General features: G+C 53.9%; 2 protein-coding genes across 28 annotated transcripts in view; one reads left to right on the top strand and one right to left on the bottom strand.

The window, feature by feature from the left end:
* Window positions 1–19,931, top strand: part of afdna (afadin, adherens junction formation factor a) — a 23,291-nt gene extending 3,360 nt beyond the window's left edge. The window contains exons 2-40 of one of the 27 annotated variants that reach the window (XR_011086012.1): window positions 2,181–2,376; window positions 2,459–2,571; window positions 2,643–2,800; window positions 2,873–3,033; window positions 3,176–3,333; window positions 3,712–3,796; window positions 3,889–4,035; window positions 4,542–4,586; window positions 5,047–5,141; window positions 5,217–5,467; window positions 5,916–5,985; window positions 6,051–6,189; window positions 6,255–6,460; window positions 6,757–6,777; window positions 8,046–8,191; window positions 8,265–8,359; window positions 8,433–8,698; window positions 8,767–8,910; window positions 8,979–9,177; window positions 9,431–9,537; window positions 10,266–10,346; window positions 10,970–11,020; window positions 11,836–11,901; window positions 11,980–12,053; window positions 12,356–12,474; window positions 12,578–12,778; window positions 12,859–12,950; window positions 13,076–13,270; window positions 13,340–13,487; window positions 13,564–13,957; window positions 14,035–14,282; window positions 14,355–14,566; window positions 14,631–14,810; window positions 15,221–15,259; window positions 15,785–15,919; window positions 16,876–16,975; window positions 17,059–17,173; window positions 18,911–18,995; window positions 19,058–19,155. Coding sequence is in view for 26 of the 27 variants with exons in the window: in XM_049757700.2 (XP_049613657.1) it covers window positions 2,181–2,376; window positions 2,459–2,571; window positions 2,643–2,800; window positions 2,873–3,033; window positions 3,176–3,333; window positions 3,712–3,796; window positions 3,889–4,035; window positions 4,542–4,586; window positions 5,047–5,141; window positions 5,217–5,467; window positions 5,916–5,985; window positions 6,051–6,189; window positions 6,255–6,460; window positions 6,757–6,777; window positions 8,046–8,191; window positions 8,265–8,359; window positions 8,433–8,698; window positions 8,767–8,910; window positions 8,979–9,177; window positions 9,431–9,537; window positions 10,266–10,346; window positions 10,970–11,020; window positions 11,836–11,901; window positions 11,980–12,053; window positions 12,356–12,474; window positions 12,578–12,778; window positions 12,859–12,950; window positions 13,076–13,270; window positions 13,340–13,487; window positions 13,564–13,957; window positions 14,035–14,282; window positions 14,355–14,566; window positions 14,631–14,810; window positions 15,221–15,259; window positions 15,785–15,919; window positions 16,876–17,422; window positions 18,911–18,995; window positions 19,058–19,229 (5,841 nt within the window). In the remaining variant the exon portion in view is untranslated. Of the gene's footprint in view, window positions 1–2,180; window positions 2,377–2,458; window positions 2,572–2,642; window positions 2,801–2,872; window positions 3,034–3,175; window positions 3,334–3,711; window positions 3,797–3,888; window positions 4,036–4,541; window positions 4,587–5,046; window positions 5,142–5,216; window positions 5,468–5,915; window positions 5,986–6,050; window positions 6,190–6,254; window positions 6,461–6,756; window positions 6,778–8,045; window positions 8,192–8,264; window positions 8,360–8,432; window positions 8,699–8,766; window positions 8,911–8,978; window positions 9,178–9,430; window positions 9,538–10,265; window positions 10,347–10,969; window positions 11,021–11,835; window positions 11,902–11,979; window positions 12,054–12,355; window positions 12,475–12,577; window positions 12,779–12,858; window positions 12,951–13,075; window positions 13,271–13,339; window positions 13,488–13,563; window positions 13,958–14,034; window positions 14,283–14,354; window positions 14,567–14,630; window positions 14,811–15,220; window positions 15,260–15,784; window positions 15,920–16,875; window positions 17,423–18,910; window positions 18,996–19,057 lie in introns of all 27 variants that reach the window. The other 26 variants (XM_049757705.2, XM_049757702.2, XM_049757703.2 and 23 more) reach the window with 26 other exon arrangements.
* Window positions 19,531–25,662, bottom strand: tdrd15 (tudor domain containing 15). Its single transcript, XM_049757739.2, has 4 exons — window positions 25,569–25,662; window positions 24,768–24,837; window positions 20,429–24,645; window positions 19,531–20,358 (listed from the first exon to the last, which is right to left on the bottom strand). The coding sequence occupies exons 2-4, from the start codon at window positions 24,797–24,799 to the stop codon at window positions 20,267–20,269; spliced, it is 4,341 nt and encodes a 1,446-aa protein (XP_049613696.1). The 5' UTR covers window positions 24,800–24,837; window positions 25,569–25,662; the 3' UTR covers window positions 19,531–20,266.
* Between the last annotated feature and the right edge of the window lie 79 nt (window positions 25,663–25,741).

The following is a 25,741-nucleotide window of genomic DNA, read 5'->3' as shown; positions in this document are numbered from 1 at the left end:
TGTTTGTCCACCTGAGACATCTGAGAAGTGGGCCACTTCCACGGGAAACCCGACACCCGGCCCTCACGGTCTCCATGGCGGCGCGCCGGTGTCGGGTTCCACTCGTCCACGGCGGCCGGCTCGCCGCTTGATGAAAGTCTCCTCGTCGGTTATTCCGACGGGGACGGCAAGAGAAGGGAGCGGCGAGGACCGGGATGTCGGTGGCGCCCCCACTTGTTGCACTCGAGGATTCAAATTGATTGGATTCGCATGTTGCGCTTCCTGGGAGGGGCCTGGACAAGCCAGCATTGTTTCAACTGCTGCGCTGACCAAGAGCCGCAATTTCTTTCAAGTTGGGAAGAATTTGCCGAGCCTTCTGATTCTGCTCCAGAACAACCTGGGGCCCTGTTTGTTTTTTTCCGATTGCGATTGGGTTGGTTGGTCACGTTTTGCCTCGCTTGTGAGACCTGGCTAGCCTTGCACACACACACACGGCCTTGATCCTTCCTCACCGTTAACGAAGGCAGCGACCACAAATCTGATTTGTGGGCCTGTTGTCCCACCTGAGGTGATTTAACGCTGCCCCCTTCCCACAATGCCTTGCTTTGAATCAGTGCTGAGTGTGTGTGTTTGTGCACGCGCGCTCGATACTGAAGCAGAAACTCGCCCAAAACAAAGACATTTTGTGCCCTTTCATTCATCGGCCTCCTTTGTGCCGATGCGGCTCATTTTATTTTCAGACTGGATTGCCCGATTCCACTTCCAACTATGGAAATGGCATGAGAAAAAAAAAAAAAGACAAATTGATACATTCTGATGACTCGTCAAGCCCGAATGAGCACGGCCCACTACAAAGCTCGCTCTCTTGTTCCTCTCCTTGACCTTCTGGTCCAATCCCCCCATGTTGCTGCAGGTGGGGCCGCAACAATATTGACTTCATTTTAGTAAGCCTGTGTGCGTGCGTGTGTGTGTCTGGAGGAGAGTGAGATGACGCACAGCTTTAGGAATCTATTTCTAGTTTTAAGCAAAAAGTCCTTCTCCTCCCTTCAGGCTCATCTTTATAAAGCTAAATGAATCTTAATGGAATCCTAAGCGTCGCCTTGGCAACACTGTCTGCCACCCGCACGTTAATAGAGCAAAACAAAACACGAGGGCCAGTGCGGTTTTGCTCCGTCTCAAAATCGCAAGATTATTTTTTTTTTCTCTGCTTTTTGGTCAGAAACCGGGCTGTTCCATGTTGTTACTTGTGTTGCTAATGTTGTCACAGAAGACAAGATTGTGCGGGTCTTGGAAATGTCAGCGCTCTAAAAAGGCTGCCAGGGAAGAAGGTCACCAAGGTCACCTTTAGAACTTGGTCGTCGGCACAGTAGTGCGGAGGAATGCGTGCGTTCCTTTTCGCAAATAAAGAAAGGGCGACGCAAATTCCCGCTGGAGCAAAAAGTTGCGATGGCTTTCCAGTGACAGGCGCCAAGAAGAGGAAGTGGACTTTGGCACGGGAAGAATGGCAGGATTGGAGAGAGGCCGCAGGAGGAGTGGCGCGGTGAACTTTGACCCTTAGCTCGCCATCGGCGCGGGTGTGCGCATCCCGCCTAGCAAACATACCGTCTGGACTTCCTGCGCTTGAACTTGGCTTTCACGGGACGCCACCCGCTCTTTCTTTTGTTTGCCAGTCCGAGCGGGCCGCCGTCTCCGCGGTAACAGTCGCCGCCGGTTACGCAAGCCGGGAAAACGGCAACCGTCCGCGACCCACATTCCAGCGCTAAATCACAACACGCGCACGCATTCCCGACCCCGCCCTCGCTATCAAAACGCCGCTCAGTGTTTCCACTCTGCGCCATTGAGTCACATGTGGCGAGAGGCGCGAGGAGGGAAAATAGGGCGTGGCCTCCCCAAAGCGCAAATAGGTTTTGTCATCTTATTGTTGTGTGGCGATTCCTCGTGTTGCGCTCGTTCTACGTGTCAACACCGCCCTCCTAAAAGCACGGTTTTCTCATATGACTTTGTTTTTAATAGGAAAGTCAACAACAGGCAACTTCTGTTTGCCCACACACGCGTCACTCACCAGGACAGGCTCCGCCTCCACACACATTCAATGCCACAAATAATAAATAAATAAATATATATGTATATTTTTTAATTTTATTATCAAATTTTATTATCATGGTCTCAGTAGTTTTTCCGTGTGTTTGTGGGATTCGCAGGACCTGGAGTTCCATGGCGTGATGCGCTTCTACTTCCAAGACCGCATGGCGGGCAACTTTGCCACCAAGTGCATCCGCGTGTCCAGCACGGCCACCACTCAGGACGTCATCGAGACGCTGGCCGAGAAGTTCCGGCCCGACATGAGGATGCTGTCGTCGCCGCGCTACTCCCTCTACGAGGTCCACGTCAGCGGCGGTGAGTTGCGCTCGGCCTCGCCCTCGGACAAACGCTCGGTTAAAAAAAAAAATGAAATGGAAATTGTGTGCGTGCGCGTTAGAAGAGCGGCAGCTGGACCTGGACGAGAAGCCGCTGGTGGTTCAGCTCAACTGGAATAAGGACGACAGAGAAGGACGATTCGTCCTCAAGAACGAGAACGACATTCTGCCCAAGGTCTGCAAACGCGCCGCCGACCCCCATTGCGCACCGATCTAACCAAAACCTCTCCTTCCTTTCCCGTAAAGAAGAGTCAGAGTAACGGGCCCGAGAAAGAGAAGGACGGCGTGATCCAAAACTTCAAAAGGACTTTGTCCAAGAAGGAGAAGAAGAAGGAGAAGAAGCGGGAGAAGGAGTTTGCTCGGATAACGGATGGCGACGACCAGATGCCCAATCGGGACGACGGGTAGAGCCCACGTTCGCCGCCGCCACCCGAGAAGCTTCCCGCCGTCTCACGTGTTAGCTTTGTCATCCGCAGAGAGAACAGCCGGCTGGCCGCTGAGGTCTACAAGGACATGCCCGAGACCAGCTTCACCCGGACCATCTCCAACCCGGAGGTAGTGATGAAGCGGCGCAGGCAGCAGAAGCTGGAGAAGCGCATGCAGGAGTTCATGAGCAGCGACGGGCGGCCCGACTCGGGTACGACGGCAATTTGCCAACCGCCTTCCACATGCTTTCCACATGCCTCACTCGTGTGCGAAGTCGCCGACGTGCGTCACAAATGCCGGACGCCTCATTAACCTCTACTTTTGTGTGTGTGTGTGTGTGTCGCCCACCACAGGGGGCACACTGCGCATCTACGCCGACAGTCTGAAGCCCAACATCCCCTACAAGACCATCCTGCTCTCCACCCGGGACACGGCCGACTTCGCCGTGGCCGAAGCCTTGGAGAAGTACGGCTTGGAGAAGGAGAACCCTCGAGAATACTGCATCGCTCGGGTAGCTATGGAAAGGCTTCTTAAAAATCAGCATTCCCTCATGTTAATTCCGTGGGGTGTGCGACAATGTTTTGCAAAGCACACTCTGCTCTTGAACACAACACGCAAACCTCAATGGAATGACTTTGATGCGGCGAGCAGATGCTGACGCTTGGCTTTCTTCCACGCGGCAACATCACGCGCGCCTGCACGCACACACACGGCTTATCGTTGTAATTTGCTGATGAGGTGGCGGCACAAACACTCGGGTAGCTTAGTAAGCTCGTCGAGCCCGTGTGCGGTGCGGCGGAGGCGGCCTTTGCTGTGCGGTATCAAAAGATGCCATTCCAAACACGTTTGTAAAATGTTAAAAGCTGCCTTTTGTGTTGTTGTTGTGTAGCAAGATGACAAATCTGGCAAAGAGGCCATCCTGGACGACGGCGAGTGTCCTTTGCAGATCTTCAGGGACTGGCCGGCAGACCGAGGTCAGTTGCCGTTCGCGTGTCTCTGCTGCCCCCTTGTGGCTCTCCCGCAACATTACAACATAAATGCGGATTTATTTATTTATTTTTTGCAGGTGCCTTGGTTTTCCAGCTGAAGAAGAGACCGCCCGACTACCACTTGCGCAAGACGAGGAAAGGAGATGACAAGGGCCTGCAAGGGAAGGACGGCTCTGGGCCCTTGCCACCGGAAAAACTGCCTTATCTGGTGGAGCTGAGCCCGGGTACGCGCACGCACGCACGCACGCTCTCTGCATCCCAAGCACATTTGCGGCGACCGAGGTGAAGTCTTCTCATGTTGACGAGTCCAGATGCTGCACGTGAACTTTGGGCCAGCTCGTAATCCGGCGCGGTCCACGCCAAATGCTTGTCTGTAATTTCGGACGTATGGGCTTGCTCGCTCCGCTTGGAAATGAAGGGAATCCCAAAGTGAATTTTATTTTTCCAGCTCGACTTTGCCTACCAAGCTTGTTTCTTGCTCCTGACCTGAATTACCCCTCAACCCGCCGCTCCCACTAACACATGAAGAGCACAATAATGATGCTAATCTTTTAGCTAACCAGGTTGCGCTGCATTTTCACCCTGTGCTGTGTCTCTTTCTTTTCTTTCCCGCTTTCTCGTGGCATGGTGCGGCACTGCTGCTGTGCGTGTGTGTGCGTGGGTGTGTGTGTGTGTGTGTGTGGGGCGCTCCTTGTGCATGTCTTCTGCTTCCTGTGCCTGCCTGCGCTAGGGCGAGGGAATCACTATGCCTACTACGCCTATCGGCATCACGAAGGTAAAAAGTGCATCTCACACCTTCTTTCTGTGTCCGCACGTTTGTCATTTAAAAAGCAAAAATAGCGTGAAGAGTGTAATGAAAATGGCCCAAATTCAGGTATTTTTTTTTACACGATTCACTTGAAGCGTCGTTCTTTTTTCTTTTTTTTGTCGTAGTATTTTTAGCTGCAGCTCTCTGAGCAAATGATTGGGTATCAGAAAAACCTCCTGTTTTTTTTCCCCTTTCCTTCCTTTCACCACAGACGTCAACTTTTCCTTTCTCACTGTTCTTCCTTTCGCTTGTACTAAACTGCGCGTTAACTAACCATCACTAACGGCTCAGCAATTGCCACCATTAGTCATTTGAAAGGTGCAATGAGTAAAAATTGAATAGATAAAATTTGTTTTTGTTTTTTTTACTTTGATGCTTTTTTTTTTTTTTTTTTCTCCCATTAATGAAGCCCGCCCTTGCATTGCAGACGGGTCCGACTCCCGCGACAAACCCAAGCTGTACCGGCTGCAGCACAGCGTCACCGAGGTGGGCTCGGACTGCACCGACGACGGCGCCATCCAGGTAGCCAGCCAAATTCGTCTCCCCCGCCGGCCCGGCTCGCGTGGCGCCGCCCGTGACATTTGCTTGCCCCACCAGCTGCTGGGGCCGGGCGTGCTGCCTCACCACTGCAACCTGACGCACAGCGAGGGCCTGGTGACGGTGACGCCGCGCGGCCCCGAAGCGGAAACCTTTGTGGACGGCCAGCGCGTGGGCGAGACGGTGGCGCTGCGCTCGGGCGCCACGCTGCGCTTCGGGTCGGCGCTGGTCTTCAAGTTCGTCGACCCGCTCTACGACCAGGCCGCCAAGAGGGAGCCGCCCGCCGCCATGCGCGCAAGGCACAAGTCCGGGTGAGCGAAAAGAGCAGCCGGTGTTGGATCTGCTTTCAATTGTAATCCGAGCCGCTGCTGGTTCTGATGAGGTTTGAGATGAAGGGAGCAAATGAAAGGAGAAAGTTTGTGCGGGGCCTCTAATCTCATCAGCGTGGGGCAGGGTGGGGCCTCCGCCTCCTCATCTTCCCTCTTCTGGGTTCCCGCACTCGCGTGGCCGATATAAGCAAGAGCGTGAAAAGGATCAGTTTTTGTTTCAATGTGAGGGAATTGTGGCAAGCTTCGTCTTTTGCAGCCAACGCAAATATTTTGCACACGTCTTCATGTGTGTGCTCACAAGTGGGTTCCTCCTCAAACATGACATTTGACCACAGCATTGCGGCCTTCAAAGTCTTTCTGGAAGAGTTTAGTCAGACAACTTGCGGTCAGTCACGCTGCTTTTTTTGTTTGTTTGTGTGGGCCACTGCAGGAGCGTTCCCGACACCACCTTTGACCTCCAGGGTGACATCCACGGCGTGGCCGCCATCCCCACCAGCAAGGTAACGCGCCATCTTGACCTCGGTGAAAGCGAGCGAGGTCCCAACGATGCTCGTGCTTCTGGCAGAGTTCCGGGAAGTTGGAGATGGAGCGCGGGATGGTGAAGCCCATGATCCGAGGCGAGCCGCAGGACGGCCGAACCCAGGACGGCTCGGGCGACCGGCCCGACCTGACTCTCCCGGCCAGCATCGAGTTCCGGGAAAACTGTGAGTCGAAGCTCAGACTCCGCATAGCCGCGCTTCCTTCTGACGCGTGGATTTTTTGCACGCAGCCGAAGACACGTTCCTGTCGGCCATCATCAACTACACCAACAGCTCGACGGTGCACTTCAAACTGTCGCCCACGTACGTGCTGTACATGGCGTGCCGCTTCGTGCTGTCGCCCACCTACCGGCCCGACATGTCGCCCTCGGAGCGCACGCACAAAGTCATCGCCATCGTCAACAAGATGGTGAGCATGATGGAAGGCGTCATCCAGGTGAGCGCTCGTCAACCCGTCGGTCTGTCTGTCCGCGCTCTCCCTCTGTTGTCTGTCTGTCGGCGCTTAAAAGCTAATGCGCTAACGTGTGAATGGTGGCCCGATGGCTCATTTTGTGGACGGTTTTTGAGTTTCTATTTGGATGAGGTTGTTGCCAAGACCTTGAGCCAGAGATGCTCCTCTTCATCTTTAAATGTGACAAAGGACAAACTTGTCTGTGTCGTAGTGTAGCTGTTGACGTGTTCTCTCTCTGTCCTGTGAATGTGTCCCTTCTTCTTCCTCCTCCGTCCATGCAGGAAAGTCCTGAAGGGGATCAGGTAGGATAGCACATGATCAGACTCTTGCGCTCTCTCTCTCTCTCTCTCTTTCTTCCTCTTTCTTCTTTGTTTTTTCTGTCCTTGTGCTTCTTTCAACCCACTTCTTCCCACTTGGTTGTTGCTGCTGCTGCTGCTGCTGCTGCTGCTGCTGCTTTTTTATTGCTGCCACTCTAACAGAAATGTAAACAAAACAAACATCTACACTGGTTCCTTGACTTGTGGGTTTTATCGCTTGGTTGAGTATTTTTTTTCTTCCAGCAAACTGCAAGCGTGTCAAACACTTTGATTAGCTGCTTTTAGCCACGGCTCACACCCTGAAGCTCACACGCAGATCAAGTCTAGCTCTTGGCATTAGGCCACGCCTCCTCAAGGCACGCACAATTTGATGTGCGAGGAAGGAGTCAATGATTTTCTGATGGTTATGGAAGAAAGTCAAGGCACCAGTGTAGCAAAAGCTAACGCAGCCTTCCACAGCTGGACGCGGTGACGTCATCCTCGGCCGACTAATGATTCCATTCAGCTTCCGGGACCCGCCTGCCTGCCACTAAAACCAAAGGAATGGCGAGCGGCCAAGCCCAAAGCGAGTTCCCGCCCGCCCGCGCGGCGGTTGCATCCTCGCGTCTTGTGTGTGACGTGACGCTTGTGAATGCACAAGTCTTTAACGCTTCATCTGTCTCTTGTTCCCTTTCTGGAACTTTTGGTTTTGGATGCACTCGGTCGGCTCCTTAACAACAACTGCTCCCGACGATAATTTGTTTGTCTTCTCTTTTTTGCTTCAGTTGACTTATTGTTTCTCTCTCCCCCCCAAGGTGGGTGGGGATAGACAAGTGGCCGCTGTCATTGGTGGATCATATTAACCAACCAGCTCGTCAGACAGCAAGCCCCTCCTCCATCAGGACAACAAAATAAGAAGTTGCTCAATGAAATTATTGATCACTACAGACCTGGCGGACTTTCATCCAAAGTCTCCGTTATTCAATTTGAGGGTCTGGATAGATGCGTCACGAAATGACCTAAAGGTAGCGCCACTGAGCATTAGTGGAGGAGGCGGCTGCCGTCTGGCGACTTGAACTTGACCGGCGGACCGGTCGCTCGCGTCACTGCCGAGCTCACCATTGTTTGGCCGACTGCAATGACAGGGCGAGAAGGGGGGGGCGTAGTTTGCCGGGCATGTGTCTATCCTTCGAGTAACACCTCGCTCTTGGCCGCCACTGACAGCGACGGGGCGTCGGTGCTCACGGCGTAACGCGTTGCGCCTTTCTGTGCAGAAGCAGAAAAACATCGCGGGCGCGCTGGCCTTCTGGATGGCCAACGCGTCGGAGCTGCTCAACTTCATCAAGCAGGACCGCGACCTGAGCCGTGTCACGCTGGACGCCCAGGACGTCCTGGCGCACCTGGTCCAGATGGCCTTCAAGTGAGTGGCACTTTACCTTTGTCTTGGCACAAAGCCACGACGCGTATGAAACGTGTGCGATGCGCCTCGCCAGGTACCTGGTGCACTGCCTGCAGGCCGACCTCAACAACTACATGGCCGCCTTCCTAGATGACCCCGAGGAGCACAATCCGCAGAGACCCAAGATAGGTAACTGTCACAAACTGTGTGCATATTGTTATATATTTTATATTTATCTATATTTTTTTTCCTCCCCATCCAGAGGACGTCCTACACACGCTGACAGGCGCCATGTCTCTGCTGCGGCGTTGCCGCGTCAACGCGGCGCTGACCATCCAGCTCTTCTCGCAGCTCTTCCACTTCATCAACATGTGGCTCTTCAACAAGCTGGTGACGGACAGCGAGTCGGGCCTGTGCTGCCACTACTGGGGCGCCATCCTGCGCCAGCAGCTCAGTCACATCGAGGCCTGGGCCGAGAAGCAGGGCCTGGAGCTGGCCGCCGACTGCCACCTCAGTCGCATCGTGCAGGTGGGTCGGTCCGCCTCCTTTGATTGGGCAAATGGACGGAACGGAGATTCTAAGATTTGTTTGTGCAGGCCACCACTCTGCTGACTATGGACAAGTACTCCATGCAGGACGTCCAGAACATCCACAGCACTTGCTTCAAGCTCAACTCGCTGCAGCTGCACGCGCTCATGACCAACTACCACTGCGCCCCCGACGAGCCTTACATCCCGCCCGTAAGACGCCCATCCACACCAAAAGCTTTGGGGGTCACTTTTACGATTTCGTAACGACCTCTCGCCAGGAGCTGATTGACCACGTGGTGGCAGTGGCGGAGAACACGGCGGACGAGCTGGCGCGCAGCGACGGGCGCGAGGTGCAACTGGAGGAGGACCCTGACCTGCAGCTGCCCTTCCTGCTGCCCGAGGACGGCTACTCGTGTGACGTGGTGCGCAGCCTGCCCAACGGCCTGCAGGACTTCCTCGACCCGCTGCTACAAAGAGGTGGCCGCCGCCTTCTGACATTTGAAACACTCCAAAGTAGAAACTAGTGCTCCACAATGACAAGAAAAACTCCATTCAGATTGTTTGATGTGAAAGAAACGCAAAATCTGCTCGCCTTTCATTTCACCCCAACGGAAAAGCGACATTGTCTTTGTCGGAGATGAAATCAGTTGAGTCAATAACAATGTTGCCTTTGAAACATTGTGTAACTTTCTTTTTATTTCTTTTTTTTTCCCTGTGTTTTGGCCGCCAGGCTTCTGCCGGCTGACGCCGCACCCTCGCTCGCCCGGAACCTGGACGGTCCACTTTGAGGGGGCCGACTGCGACAGCCACTTTGCCGCCGTCGACAACTCTGACATGGTATGCGCCACGTCGTGCGCACGCGTGTGTGCGTGTGGTCTAATTGCCACTCGGCACACAAGTGAGCTCGTAGCGCAAAATGAGAGAGTGTTAAAGTTATAAAATGCGCACACACCTTCTCTGTCATTGGCGCCGTTCTTGATGGCTTGAATCCAATTTCAGGACAGCACGTAAACACACACACGCGCGGTTTTAGCTTTTCACTGACATTGTGGGAGTGTCCCCTCCCCTTCCGTCCACAAATGGCCACCTCATAAACACAAAAGCGTCCATTTCAGCGCCAAAGTCCGGGAAATGTGGACGCACGCTTAAAGCTTTGCGTCAGTGAAAGTGAGTCATTGTCGCGGGCGCTCTCGTTAACTCGTCTGGCGCTCGCCGCACAACGCCGACAGAGGAGGCGGGGCGACGACACGTAAATTGGATGCAGACGTCTCGTTTTCGGCACCTTGAGAGAAAATCTGCTCCTCTGATGTGGGAACGTGCGACCCTGCGCATCTGTGCATGGGTGTGTGGGTGTGTGTGTGCAGCTGTGGTTTCCATTCTTGAGTGGCATCCAGCAACCCGCAGTTCCTCGGCGGTTCTCCTCCCTCCCTCCCTCGCTCCCTCCCTCCCTGCTTTCTGCGCGCCTCCTCCGACTGTCCACCACTTAGTCGTTTTTCTGGAGGTGCCATTCTGTCGCTCACCGTTGTCGTTTGTCTTTTCTCGTCTTTTCTCCCCTGCCGCTTCAGCCAATGAGGAAAGAGCCGGAGGTGGTGACGGTGACGCTGAAGAAGCACAACGGCATGGGCCTCAGCATCGTGGCCGCTAAGGTAAGGGAGCGCCGCCACTGCCGCTGCTGTAGCTCACCGCCCGCACGTGGAAATAGTTTCCCGTGAAACGCAACGCCAAAGAACGAGCAGCCAAACGCCGTCCAGATGTTCTTGACGCCTGTAAATGTTTGGATTGAGTCTGTCACGAACTCGCACAAGACAATTTTTGAAAGGCTCTGTCGTTGTGGCGAGTGAAGTTGAAATAGAAGTCCTCTTTCCTGCTTTCCTGTGTGGGAAGGAAGCACGTCGAAAGGAAGCTTCCTGGCAGCGCCGTGCTTTTTTTTTTTTTTTAACCACACTCAATCGCTCAGCATGTGTGTGTGTGCGATGGGAACGGCAGGTTGTCACACAGCTGCTCGGGCTGAGCTCCGCCTTATGTAACCCTGCCGTGTGTGTGCGTGCGTGCGTGTGCAAAGCGGCGCTCCACCTCAGTGCAAGCAGCCGGCGTCCCGGCTCGCAGCTCTTCTGGGGAGGAATTTCGCCGCCGCTCAGGAACTTTTAAGACTCTGCCGTTTGGAATTTCGAGCGGGCGGCTCCTGTTTTGTCAGGTGTTGAGCGTCAATGCTGCTTTTGAAGTTCGGCGCTGCACGCTAACAGGCAAAGACGTGTGTGTGTGTGTGTAGACCGATTCGGACCAGGACATGTGGTTCTCCGTGGTGGGGAGGAAAGACCAGGTATGTTTGTAGAACAAGCTCCGTTGGATTTCAAAGCTGGTGGCGGTGGGTTGGATGAAGTCTCGCGTGCTGCAAGCCGGCCTCGGGGTTTTTCACCCTGCACTGTTTGCTCGGCTAATGATTAAACTGGCGAGCACGCACACGTCGGCACGCGACGCCAGGCGTCTGCGCTTCACGATCGATTTGTTTAGTTGTAGGCGCGCTTAGTTTCATTTGTAATTCAAATTCGCTCGCAATTTGTGACTCAAATCATCTCCCTTGTTTGATGAAAGGAATGTTCTTTTAGTTTTGACGGCTGGCTACCTAGGCCTGAAACAATGAGAGCACCAAAAGTTTGTGTCTTTGAACTTCTGCTTGAGTGATTGTTTGTTTGTTTGTTTGCTTGCTTGAAGGAACATTTGCACAAGTTAAACAATGGCTTGCGAAACGAACGCCCCCCCATTCCCATTCCATGTGGTCACCAACAATGGGGGGATGTCTGATTTCCTGTGCTACAGCAAGTCTCATTTTGTCAGCCTTCACGGCCACTTTAGCACATTTGCCTTTTCAAAGTTGGACGTGGATTTGTTTGGCGCGTGGGGCGAGGCCAGTTGCAACATAAAAATATTTCGGAATACGACAGAGCCTTCGGGCCTCGCTTGTTTGAACACGCGTGATGCCAGGCAAAATGGGCATAGGCACAAAATATCGGCTTCAGCTCTCGTGTTATTGGCTTGCGCTAAAATTACGCTTCTTACATAAGAAAACACTGGAGAGTAAAAATATGTCAGGTCAGGTGGTGCTCATTGGATTGCGGATTTTGTGTCCTCCTGCAGGGCGCCGGCCAGGAGAAACTGGGCATCTACATCAAGTCGGTGGTCAAAGGAGGCGCCGCCGACATGGTTGGTACCGCACACTGACGCACGTACACTCTTTCACACACACACACACATTGAGCCATTTTTTTTCTGTGGTTGTAGGATGGGCGACTGGCAGCCGGCGACCAGTTGCTGAGTGTGGATGGGCGCAGCCTGGTGGGCCTGTCACAAGAGAGGTGAGGCGCCCATCTTGTTTTGCAGCCTTCACACCATCACCCCCGCCTCCCCCCAAAAAGAACTGCCTGGGAAGATTTTCAAAAACACAGCATACTGAAGGAGACATTTTGTGCACACACATGAGCTCCCAGGTGTCTGAATAACACACCCTTGCTATTGCATGATGGCATTATACTGCCACCTGGTGGCCAACTTGCACATGCCTGAAGGAGCTGCCCTGATGAATCATGTTCCTTGAACTGTCTAATTCTGTTTCAAGATGTTATGACTGAGCTTTTTTTGATTTGCGGGGCTGGCGCAGGGCGGCCGAGCTGATGACCAGGACGGGATCGGTGGTGACGCTGGAGGTGGCCAAGCAGGGCGCCATTTACCACGGCCTTGCCACGCTCCTCAACCAGCCCAGCCCCATGATGCCTCGAGGTAACCGCCCGCCGAAACAAAAGCAACACGGCGGACAGGCTAGGGATATACGTTTTGACAAGGTTGGTGACGATCGGCTCTCCGTGACTTCCCGTTTGCGCAGCCTCGGACCGCAGCCGCGAGAAGAACGGCAAACTGCGTCCCAAGAGCGAAGGCTTCGAGTTGTACAACAGCTCGGTGCCCAACGGCTCCCCCGAGAGTCCGCAGGCCGGCTGGGACGCTTACCCGGAACCAAAGAAGATGAGCGGGGAGGACCGGCTCCTCAAAAACCGGGCCGACCACCGCTCCAGCCCCAACGTGGCCAGTAAGCGCACGCATGTTACAGCTCCAAACTATTGCACGGAAATAGCCTCCTCCGGTCCTCAATGAGCGCTCTCTCCTCAGATCAGGGCCAGAGTCCCGCGAGCAAGCCAGTCTACCCCGCTGGACCCGGCACCAAGATCACCTCCGTCTCCACCGGCAACCTGTGCGCTGACGTAAGTAGCGCGTCCGCCGCTTTGCTCTGGCGGCCAACCGCACCCACTTGAGGAATTCCACAAAAGTCACACTGGGATGTCAAGTTAGTGGTCTGTGAATAATCCTCCCTATCTGTCTCTGTCAGGATGAGCCTTCACCCCCGCGCCCAGAAGCGTACCCCATCCCCACGCAGACCTACGCCCGGGAGTACTTCACCATCCCGGCGTCCAAGAGCCAGGACCGCGTGGTGGGCCCGGGGCCGGGACCCTCGCAGCACTGGCAGCCCATGGAGGACAGGGAACGGCTCCCCTCGGTGGACAGCATGCACAACAGCATGAAGGTACCAAATAGTCGTCGCCACAAGAACCCAAAACATTTGAGCCCAACTAAACCTCCCCGACCCCTGCAGCGGGTCAACCACTCGCAGGAGGACATGTACCCTCCGTCCGGGATCCTGAGGCAGGACGAGCGCATGCAGCAGCACTACCAGCAGGAATACCAACACCGAGACCTGGACTACCAGCACAGAGATCTGGACTACCAGAGGGGACCTCCCGGTAAGCAGCTCAATGCGTCACGGAGCCCACCGAGATGTGGGATTCTCACGGCCAGACCAAATTTGTGTGCTTCCAGGTTTGGCGGGAGCGGAGCACTGGGTTGCTCAGCAGCAGGTTTCGTCCTCGCTGGAGTCGTCCACGTCCAGCCAGGAGCACCTCAATTACGCGACGGCGTCCGGCAAGAACCAGAAGACGGGGCCGGGCCGCTGGAAGACGCCCAACGCGCCGCACGCCGTGCCGCCGCACTCGGTCCAGACGTCGTCGCGCTCGGACCTGCCGCCGCCCCCTCCCCCGCCGCCGGCCACCCACCCGGACGCCTACGACATGTACGAGCCCCACGCCGAGATGCCTCTGCCGCCGCCGCCATCCGGCGCCGGCTCGGCAACGGCCCAGCAAGCCGCCGACCGCAAGAAGCGCGAAGAGCAACAACGCTGGTATGAGAAGGAGAAAGCCCGTCTGGAGGAGGAGCGGTACGTTCATTTGTGCATCGATTCAAATCTGCCCAGCGTCAGAATCCATTTGATTGATTCGTCTCTGATTTCTACAGCGAGAGGAAGAGGAGGGAGCAGGAGAGGAAGCTGGGTCAGATCCGGGCCAACCCCGTCATGCCCGTCCAGCCCCACAACAACGGAGGCACCTTGCCCCCTGCCCCAGCCCACCACTACCCACAGCAGCCCCCCCCTCCAGCTTCTATGGGCCCCCCTCACGCGTACCCGCCCCACCAGCCCCCATCCAGACCCGAGAAGCTGGCCAGCCTGCCCCGCTCGGCCGTGCCGCCCGCCTCCAACCCTCCAGGTCGCGAGCGTTCCCTCGCTGTCGTCGATTGCGGCCCATTCCCGGTCTAATGTTTTCTTTGCGCGGCGGCAGGCATGGAGACTGTGATCCGGGACCTCCTGCCCCAGCAGCAGCCTCGCACCATTGAGCGGCGAGACCTGCAGTACATCACCATCAGCAAGGAGGAGCTGACCAGCGACAGCCTCTCGCCCGACCCTTGGAAGCGGGACGCCCGCGAGAAGGCCGAGAAGCAACAGCAGCTTCACATCGTCGACCTTCTGGACAAGGAGATCCAAGAGCTGCAGGTAGGCAAAGAAATCATTTCTGCTCCCGGGAGACGGACGGCGTAAATTCTTCCTTGTCGCTCAGTCCAAGCCGGAGCGCACGGCCGAGGAGAGCGACCGTCTGCGCAAGCTGATGCTGGAGTGGCAGTTCCAGAAGCGTCTGCAGGAGTCCAAGCAGAGCGACGAGGACGAGGAAGAGGAGGACGACGAGGACGTGGACACCATGATGATCATGCAGAGGCTGGAGGCCGAGAAACGAGCCAGGGTGAGCCACCCCGACCGACGCTGAGCCCTTCAAAAAAAAAAAAAAAACGCTGCTAACGGAGCCAAAAGCAAAGCCAGTGAATGTGCATCTGCAACATGCTTCTGCCATTGCTTTGCCATGTTGAGCTGCTTCCACGCGATTGGCTGGAGGGCCGGGTGGGCGGGGCCGGACCAGCAGCTGTCCAAAGAGGGACGGACAGTCCACTGGGCCAGCGTGAAAGAAAGAGTGCAGCCAATGTTTTGACTTGTCTCTATGTCCTCCCTGCCTTCTAATTTCCAGCTTCCTCTTCCCGCCCCCCTTTGAAATATTTTTTAATTCACATTTCCCTGCACTTGCCCCCCCCCTTTCCTCCCCTCTCACGCTGTACTCTTCTTCTTCTTCTTCTTCTTCTGCCTCTCCTTGTTCTGCAGCAGCAGACTGCTGTCCCAGCTATCTCTGTTCTAGATTTGGTATGTTTCTTCCTGCTCATGACCCCGCCTCCCCGTTAACCCCGCCTCACTTCCTGTTTTCAATTTGGGGGGGGGGGGGCGGGCGCCCACGTGCCCCATGTCCCGCCAGCCACCCGACCAATCGGGATGATCGTTCATCATTGTGGTTGTGTGTGCGTGTGTTGGGGGGGGTGGGTGCTTTTGTTTGTATTTGTCTACTCAAACTGTATCTGGCGGGTTACCATGACAACATGTTTGAGTGCTTAGGGAGGTGGCACCTTGCATGGCTGCATCACAGGTTGTGTTTCATGCATGACGAGCAGTGTGGGGGGGGGGGAGGGAGAGTTCCGGCCATCCATACGTGTGTGTCGACTTTCTGGTGCATGTCTGTTAGGGCCTCGAAGAAGTCAAATGTTATTTTTCATAAGAATCTGAAGAATGTTCTGCATGCGCACGCTGCTGCTCCCCCCTCCCCTCCAGGAGTCACTTCATACATGATAAGCGTGTCTTTGGGTGTGAGCCACTGACGTCCCTTCTCTCGTCCAGCTTCAGGACGAAGAGCGGCGGCGCAAACAGCAGCTGGAAGAGATTCGCAAGCGGGAGGCGGACGAGCGCACCAAACAGGAGGAGGAACGGCGGTGGCGGGAGGAGGAGCGAGTCAAGCGGGAGGCGGCGGAGAAGGTTAAGACCCGCCTTCATTTATTGGTTGATTTCAACTTGTTGGATTCATTGTCGCCCCTCCAACTTTGGACACCTTACTTTTTTTTTCTTCCCTTCTTAAATCGGTCATTTTCGGACTACAATCTTAAAAATAATTTCATTTTTGCCCAAAGTTCATTGAGCTAATTTTACCAGAAGTGACAACAAAAAAAATCTGTTTTGCATGTGTACGGTTTTGAACATGAAGGTGTCCAAAGGAAGGAGGAAGAAAAACCGACATCGATTCATTTGCTCATTCACGGTTTTGAGTATTTGTGGATGAAGCCTTTTATCATTGTCTCATGTGAATTATGATGTGCATGTTGCCCGCCCGCCCGCCCGCAATGGCCCTTAAGCCCTGCCCCTCGCCCACCCCCACATTGTGCTCACCTCCAGCATGTTTGTTGTCATGTCAGAAGTCATTGAGCCATTTGTTTGGGATGCTCTTAAGTGGTCATTATCATCGCCTGTCCACCCGCCAGCCCTCCCCACATATGTGCACACACACATCTTCACACCACCAACCAACCACCTGCTCCTCATCATCCATTTCCACAATAATGCTCAGGTTCTTCACCTGATGAGTTGTAGCAGTCATTTAGCCATTCCCAAGCTAACCAGATGAAGGTGACGTCCGTCCTTCCGTCAGATGCACTAGCACCAGGAGCCACGAATCCAAAACACACACTTGCACACAGCAAGGCAGGGCGGGGGCGGCGGTGGACGTAGGCGAGGTATGATGAAAGTAAAAGAGGAGGGGGTTCGCCCAGATCAAGGAGGTGTGGGTGGGGGCATGCCGCGCACATGACGGAGGTGAGTGCAAACGTGGGCCAAGGCAGCGGTGTCCTGACGCGGCGCGCCCACGAGTGGGAGGTGCCCGGAGAAGGGGGCGTCGGAGGTCAGCGTCACTAACGGCTTGTCGTCCCCCCCCTCGCCAGCGGAGGCAGGAGGAGGAGTACTACACCCGTCTGGAGGCCGAGCGGCGCCGGCAGCACGACGAAGCCGAGCGCAGGCTGCTGTCGCCGGACGAGCCGGCCGGTCTGTATCGGCCCCCGCTGCCCAGGGACTACCAGCCCCCCGCCCCGCACAACCCTACTAACACGCCCCCGCCGCCCCCGCAGAGAAACGCCTCCTACCTCAAAACACAGGTGGCCTCACCCGACACGCTCTACACGGCCAAGTTTGTGGCCTACGCCGGCGACGAGGACGATGACGAAGAGGGCGGCGGCCAGCCAGGTCAGCTCAAGCTGTCGGCCACCCGCAAGTCGTACGGCGACCTCCCGGCCGCCAGCGGCGGCGACGCCGCCCCCCCGCTGCGGCGCGGACGCCCGCAGCCGCCGCCCACTGCACGCAAACCCCGGCCGCTCTCGGACGGCATCTTCCTGTCTAGCTCCTTCCGGCCGCCCAGCGCCAACAACTCCAACAGTACAGGGCCGCCCCCCCTCCCCGCCAAGCCCGGCGTGGGCCCCCCAGGAGGTGTGCAAGGTAGAAGAGCGCGAGGGGGAGGCTCACCACAGCGCCCTCCGCAGGCCCCGGACCTCCCTCTCCAACGCTCGAGCCCTTCTCGTCGTCTAGAACTTCTTCTAGTTCATCCTCCACTTTTTGTCCTCTTTGTACGTCCTCCTCCACCACCAAGCCCGATACGCATACAAAAACACCAAGTGTTGCGGCCCTGCATTTTATTGTATTTTTTTAGCTTATATTTGGTGTAAAAAAAACAAACACACTTTTAGATTTTTCTTCTTAAAAATACATTTGCTACTGCTACCAGGCAATTAAAATCAATTTAATGTTAACTTTTTTAAAAAAAAAAAAGATTTGTCACATTATAATTAAACTATAAATGAGCCCTATAACTTTGCCCCCCCCCCCCTCCCAAAAAAAACAAAAACAAAAAAGAAACAGGAATAGGCAGAACTTTTTGTGTGTGCAGCGGGCTTGTCTTGGGTTGAAATTTCCCTCCCTGTCCACCAGCCAATCAGATGGTTTCTTTCGGTATGGGTGGTTTTTCCCTCCTTCATATTTTTGGGGTTTTCCTCGTCGTCACCTGCCAAAGCCCCCCCAAAGCTCCGATCAGCCAACAAAAAGAAAAGCAATCGATAATCTCGCCTCCACCTTCCTTCCGCTGTAGATGGACGCCCGTCCCGAGCTATCACCCAGTCGACAATCATAGTACTGTTGGTGTTGTCGCTCCCGCCGGCCGCTTGGGGCCACGCCCCTTTTCCTGCACCTTGTGCCTGCTGCAAACCCGACGCTTCTCTTTGTCTGCTGTGCTGCCACCCGCTGGTGACTACTTGCGATTAATGAGTTGTATTGACTTGTTTCGTTGACTTTTCTGTCTCTAAAACGATACCTCGAGGAGTCGATTTTAGATATTGCAAGAAGGAACACAAATGCAGCAGTAACACATGTAGACAGACGAAACCCAGTGTGCTGAGATTCAACTTTGGTGTGTCGTAGACGCGAGGCCGCAGACAAAGAGAAGCCCGAAGGCGTGCCAGCCGCTTTTTGGAAGGCCGACTTTGCTTGTAGTCGCAGCCGAGGAGATCCCGCGCCCACTAACTTCACCGCTCGCATGGCAGCGTGCGTTGCATGTCGGCACCTCGCTGGCCAATAGCGTGCAACCTTGACATCCGTTGCTCTTAGCGACTGCTGCTACTACTCGCTGCATCTTTTTTCTTTTTCACGTCTACAAAATGTGACCCGGCCCGCTTCTTGGCTCTCTAACCCTCGGTGGATGTTTGCTGCCATCCACACGTTTGTTTCCTTCCTCTTGAACTTAGTTGACTACCTTCCTTCCTTCCTACCTTCTTTGTGCTCGGGCTGCTCTGTCCTCTCAAAAATCCAAAGCGTTGAGAAGGTGCCGGCTGCTTCCGAGAACTTGAAGGCCAAATTTCAGGCCAGCATCCGGCAGCTTCTCAGCGAGTCGCACGCGGGCGGGAAACGCTTCTGACTCGCTGGTGTCGCCGACAGGATTCAACTCGTACACTGGAAACTCGGCAGGAGTTGTAGGATCCGGAGAGTTCTACAAGGACCCGAGGGACAAATGGACCAAGAGGTGAGTGGATGGAGATTCCTCGTATCTCCTTGTTATTCTTATTCCGTCGTTGTGCCGCGCAGTCAGGAGCAGGAGAACATCCCGAGCGGCGGCGCCGGTGGCGACGACGCCCCCCCCGAGAGTTTGACCTTCAAGGAGCGCCAGCGTCTGTTCTCTCAGGGCAAGGAGGTGTCCAACAAGGTGAAGGCCTCACGCAAGCTGATGGAGCTGGAGAACGAGCTCAACACCAAGTAGTGAGACCGCCCTCGCCTTCCACCTTTTTTATTTTTGAAATTGGAATGGTTGAAGAAGCTTGCGGTGACTTTTTGACCACTTGCCGCCCTTCCCGCCACACACGCACTGTACAAATTCCATCAGCATATTCGATTTTTTTGTTGTTGTTGGTGGTGAAATGGTGGTGAAATGGTGCTGGAGGGGCTGGTTGGCTGGGAAATGTTCATGCTCATTTTAAATTTTATTTTTTTTCCCGTAGCTTCCAGAGATTTTAAGTGGTTAGCTTTTACGCCCAACAGACATTTTATTTGACCGTTTGAGGTTCTTTTTCCTTTTTTTAACTGACACTGTTACTTTGTGCTCTTTATGCTTGGGGGATGGACATTTGAGAGAAATGCTCCATCATCTCCAAGCGCACATGTAAATAATTGCCACTCGGACTACTGTACAAGCCCCAAAACGAGAATGGCAGGAGCAACAAAAACCCGAGCTAACGTTAACTCAATCTGTGGTCTTGTTTTTTTTCCCTCGAGCTGCTGCGTGACGTTCGTTGGTTCGACAGGCGAGAGACGTTTTGTTTCAAAAAGAGAGACAAAAGTAGGCCATTTTCAAAAGCCGATGTTCATTTTGGGTTTGGCAGAGGAACGGACGGGATCACAAACCGGTTTTTATGTTTTGCCTTGTTTTGTAAATCATTCTTAATAAATACAGATTTTGCAACAAGCGCAGGCTCTGACTCGACTCTGACTCGACTCTTGAGTCTTTTCGGCACAATCCCAAAACAGCCGGTAAGTGTTTGAATTTTTTTAATGGATGCTTTCGTACAAACAAAGTGACCTCACGTCAGAATGGAAATACTAGTTTTGAAGAGAACCCAAACTGTAGCTTCATGAATCCAAAATCCAACCAAGATTGTGAAGGCCTTCAACTTTGAACAACCAACCAAACGTTCATCTTCTTGTTGTCACTGCAAAAAACCTGAGCCAGAGGAGACTAAGTCTCCAAACAGAACATTTTGAATTCTTTTCTTACATTGTCTCATTTCCAGCTTGGCAGCTTCACCAGAACCTTCTGCTGGGTCCTGATTGGCTGCTTCGGATTCTTGCAGGTGTTGGATCTCCGTCGTCGCTGTTGACTCCGCTTCTGAAACCTGAACACGCCCCAAAAAAAAAAAAGTGAGACTTTCTTATTTTTGGGGGGAACTAGAGACGGCGGTTTACCTTCTGCCACCAACGTTTGGGCGAGGTCGACGCCGTCCACCGTGATGTCCACAGCCCAGCGTGTATCGGACAGAAGTTCTCGAAAGAGCACCTTCAGGTTGCGGTTCACGATCTTCTGCAGGTAGATGTTGGCCTGCTCACTCCAGTGGCCGTCTTCTCCGCCGGGCCTCGCCCCCCTCAGGACGCAAGGATAGACCACTTTGGGAAGTTTGAGAAGATCTTCCGGGATGATCCTCAAGTCTTGTCCAGCAAAACGGTTAGAGAGGCCGCGGTCCACCAGGTTCACGACACCGCCGGACGAGTCGTCGGCGCGGACAACTTCAGCGCGGCACCACTTGTCCAGGTCTGATCTGAACAAGCAGCCGGCGCCGGGTGTGAGGCTACATTTGGGAAGAAGGGCTAAGTCTGACCCGGAGAGGCGCTCCAACAGGATGGTCACTTTGTTCACCACGGCCATCGAGTCCTTCAGAACCACGTAGAACTCGGACGGGGTCGTCGCTGAGCCAATGAACCCCGAGTACTCTTTGTTGAGCGAGACTGGGGCGAAGACCAGCTTGTGATGTAGACTGGGCTCTGGCAGAAGTTTTTGATTGTGGCTTTCAGGCAGCGGCGGAAGAAACGCTTTCTGGTTTTTCCGCAACCGAGCCAGGAAGACAAGGTCCACTTTAACTTTGGCACCGAACGTCCTCTTCTTTTTGAGCCTGGTTATGACGGGCCTCTTTTTATTTTTGGTTTTGAAGCTTTCAGACGAGCTCAGGTTTGTATCCTTCATGCACGTCTCAAATGTTCCTTGTTGATTCTCGGTGACTTTCAGGACAGCTTGATCTCGGAGCTTCGCCTTTTCGTCCATTGCAGGAGGCTCCGGGGCTTTTGACGTTTCTTCATCCTTGAGTATGTCCATCTCCACTTGCCAGCAAGTTCCCCGTTTTCGGACAAAGTGAACCATGAGAGGTTTCCCCACAACGGCGTCGGTGAAGGCGGCGGCGTCGTCGTAAGGGCCGGAGTCCGCCAGGCAACATGGGATGGCGAATGGCGGGAGCAAAAGAAATTTTCCGGGCAAGGCGTAGATCTTCTTCTCCTCAACCACCGCGCTGTTTCCGTAGTCCAGGAAGTTCACCTTGGAACCGGAGCGGTCATGGTAGGCCCCCACGATGGCACGGTAGAGAGTGCCATCCTTGTGGTAGCGCGCCAGGACCAGGTCGCCGCGCCGCAGCAAGATGGCGGGCTTCAAGGAAGACTCGCTCATGGAGTTGATGTCTTCTGCCATTTTCAAGATGGCCGCTTCATCTTGGGAGAGCTGCAGGAAGAAGTGACGGAGCGAGTCGACGTGGGAGACGTAACAGAGCGAGCGGGAACCTTCTTTCTCCTTCCTGTCTGGCAAATGGCCAACTTGAGGATTTTGAACTTTGCCTAGGTGTTGCGCAAAAGGTTTCAAAGGTTGGCTTTTGGACTTTTTGGTATTTTGGTGTTTTTTCAGATTCTCGTGATGTTTCTCAACGCTGACGTCAAGCACGGGCTGCTTATCAGTGGTTTGTTTCAAGCTGACAGTTGAGACTAAAACGCCGCCGACGAGCTTTCCGACCTTCTGGTTGATGTCCAGGTCTCCGTCCAAGAGCCGCACGTCAAAAGAAGAATCCGGACACTTGGCCAGGATGACGGCTCTCAGCCGCTTGTAGAGGAGCGCTTCCTCCAGCCATTCCTTGACCTCCGTGTTGACCTCCTTCCTGGATACGCAAGCCAGGTTGAACTTCAAGGCTTGGATGGGCGTGGACACCAAACAGCGGCAGTCTCTGGGAAGGGACACCACGTTGGCCTTCTCGGAGATGCCGCAATTGCCGTAATCCACAAAGAAGACGTTGAGATGGCGCGGAGACGGAGAGCTCAGAACCAGGGCCCGGTACCAATTTCCATCCAAGTATTTTGCTAAGCACCGTTTTGTCGGAGCATCTTGTGCACTGGCTGCGTTTGTTTTCTGGATTTGCGCTGAGATGTTCTCTTCAAGCTCCTGGATGGCTTGAGTGTTGCGGTAGAGTTGGCAGTAGATGTCGCACTCGTCGCTGATGTGAGTGACGTAAACGTCTTCCTGGTGCTCCGGCGTTAAGTCGAAATGGGAGTAGATGAACTCCTCCTCCTCTTCAGGAGGGTCTCGCTTCTCCAAGCTTGGAGATGTGGAGGACTTGTGGTCACATTTGTCTTCTCCTTTGGCTTCCTTTCCATTGACACGTGAATCCTGAATGGCTTTCTTTGTTGTCTCATCTTGCTGATGTTTCTCCGGAATGATTTTCCAGTAGTCTGCTTGTTGGGAAGCCGCCATGAGCTCACTGACGCTCCGACCGCCATCGCCTTCCACCTCGTACAAATCGACGACGCACTTGCACGGTGTGATCTGGACCACATGGACGAGCAGCAGCTTGCCCGATAGCGTCGCTCTGAAGAAGTCCAAGTTGAAACGGGTCCAAACGTCGTCCACGGGCATCACGTTGACCAGAGTGCAACACAGAGCAAAGGCGGGAATGGAGGCGAGCGCCTCCGGGATCTTCTTGATTACAGCACCGGGAACTTTCTCGACGTTGCCAAAGTCAATGAAGAGAACTTCGGCGCCGTGCTGGAGCTTGCCGGTGACCACGCCCCTGTAGAATTGCATGTCGGCCTCGTAGAGCGCGCAGCAGAGCGCTCCGAGCTCCGGGTTGAGCAGAACGTCGTCTTCCAGCTTCATGCCGGCAAAGTGATGGGCTATTTTGCTCATCATCTCCTGGAACTCGCCGTCTCGCTTTGTGGTCCGGATCCAAAAGTCGTTTGGATTCTGGGCGAACTCCAGGACGGCCTCGAACACCGATCGCTCCTGGAGCTCCTCCCTTTTCAGAGTCTTAGCCAGCTCTCGGCCAACGATGCTCTCGTAGGACAGGTCCTGGGGGGACGGGCGAGGCTCCTCTTTTTTTGGATGAGGTCTGGTAACATCTTCTGCTGTGTGATTCTCCAGAGCATCAAGGAGCGTGATGGAGTAGAGGCGCCGCTCCTCGTCGAAAGCATCGACGAGCACATCCAAGACGGCCCCGAGCAAGCCGGCCTTGAGGAAGCTCAACTGGCGACTGGCGAGCTCCTCGTCCTGAACCTTCAGAGAAGCCAGCGAGCACGGGAACGCCATGATGGCCGTCGAGTACAAATCGGGCGGCAAGCTGCGGACGTCCTCCACTTTGACCAACTCGGAGAATCCGAAATCCACAAACAGGACCTGCGCCTGCGAGTTCATGGGGAGGAACTGAACCGAGCCTCGGTACCATTTGCCGTTTTTGCTTTTGGCCGAGCAGAGGAGACCGACGTTGGCTTGAGTCTTCTGCTGCCGGCTTTGGCCGTCATTGACTGCGGCCAGCTTCTTGGACATGAGCAAAAGATCGGACTCCTTACTCACCATCTGACAATAAAAGAGACCCGGGTTGACGGCGGCCGTCAGTCGGAGACGAGCGCGGGTGCCGCAGCTCATCCTGGGCCCGCAAAAAGGCAGGATCTGCTCGTAGACCTTCAACGCGCACGACTTGTAGCCACAGATACGGTCGCTCCGCCCGCTGAGCAGCAGGTCCGGAATCGGATTGATGTTTTGCTTGAGCGCCACCTCGGTGAGCAACTCCACCAAGAGAAGAAAGGTGTCCTTGTCAACGTGCTTGCCGAAGCCTTGCCTGACCAGCTCGTCGTTGATGTCGGGAACGTCCAGCAGGAGAACTCGATGAGGCAGGACGGCTTGGATGTAGCCCGTGACGTTCTTTCCGATCAGGCTGGAGAGGAAGTCCGCCACGCCGGACGAATGGCACGACCCGCCATGAAGCAGCACGTTAGCGAGGAAGCCACAGACAATTTTTGCAGGTCGGTTGAACAAATCCTTGGAGCACGAAGATATGTGGGCCGCTTCCACACTCAAGACGTTGCCGTGGTCAATGAGGAAGATGTCCGACACGCCGCCTTTGCGCCCCTGAAACCTTCCTCGGTACCACTGGGCCGTCCTGGCGTCTTCCACCAGGCAAAGCTCACCGATGTCCATGTTAGCTTTGATCTTGGGTACGTTTTGGATTTCCCGCTGAAGGGTTTTGTAGTCCAGCTCGTCTAGGGTCCGGTACTGGCCCTGGAAGTGGATTAGGGTCGCTTCGGGGTTCCAATCCAAATGGGATAACTTAAGGTCTACTGTCATGAGGGCACACGGTCCAGATGGACTGGAATCCTGGGACCTGGACACAAACAATTCAATTTTGTACACCTTTAATCTCAAGACAAGAACGGATTAACTGCATTGTGAGTGTGATCCCGGAAGAAATTGATTGATTATTTATATACGATTTCTTTTCTTAACCTGTGATCTTGCGCGTTCAACAACGAGTGCATGGCTGCTGATTCAGGGATGCTCGTCTCCCAAAGACAACCTGTTACAAAAAGAAAGAAAGAATCATTCAATTGCAAAAATCTGAGCTTCAAAGCAAGATGAATTGATGAGCATGCCACTGAGCAAAGAGCAGACCTTTGCCAAGGCCAAACAATCAACACTTCATTGTACACATTTATTGACTTCAATCTCCTCGGAACGTCATTCAAACACCATTCTTTGTGAAGAACTGTTTGCCAAGAGTGAAATTAAAAATTCCGAACATTTCAACAAAATAACCCTAGAGGCTATTAATTAAGGTGGACCTTTCTCAACGGTTGAAAACTAGCCACCTTATTCTTCCGCCATTTGAGCCTTTCCATGAAATAGTTGTGTGACTTCTGGTAAAGCAAAACCAGTTTTTTGTTTACATGGAATCTGTGCAACTCACTACTACTGCCAACAGTGTAATAAATTCTCAAGCCATGCAAAATATTTTTCAATGCAAAGGGAGCTTAAAGTTGCTTAGAAAAGGGTGTGGTTTTTTTTTTTCGTTAAATAAACCACTAAATCCATGTAACAAAAAGCAAAACTCTTAATCGAAGTCTGTTACCGGAAGTCACGCGCATTCTCAAGCATAACGTGAATAGCAGCAAAACTAGTTAGCCACAATGCTAATTTTAAGTTAAAGATGAAGTTGCATGACCCGGTGCCTTTTGGCATGAAATTCCCTTCGACCGTTTAATACGTACAACTTAATCATTTCGTCGTGGTTTGTGTCAGTTTTCTTACTTTTTAAGAGGCCATCATGAGCAAAATTGACAGTTGTAAACTTGCTGATGCTAAACAGACAACGAGCGGATCGCGACCAAGCGCCGCAAGCGAAACCCGCCACCTGATTGGCCGACTGATATTTGGGTTATTACGTTGAACCAATCAGATGTCAGTTTGGTGATTCATTACCG

This window comes from Syngnathus scovelli, chromosome 20 (genome assembly GCF_024217435.2).
Source record: "Syngnathus scovelli strain Florida chromosome 20, RoL_Ssco_1.2, whole genome shotgun sequence".
Taxonomy (NCBI): Eukaryota; Metazoa; Chordata; class Actinopteri; order Syngnathiformes; family Syngnathidae; genus Syngnathus; species Syngnathus scovelli.
Note: the sequence above shows the minus strand (reverse complement) of the source record. Positions and strands in the feature narration are given on the sequence as shown.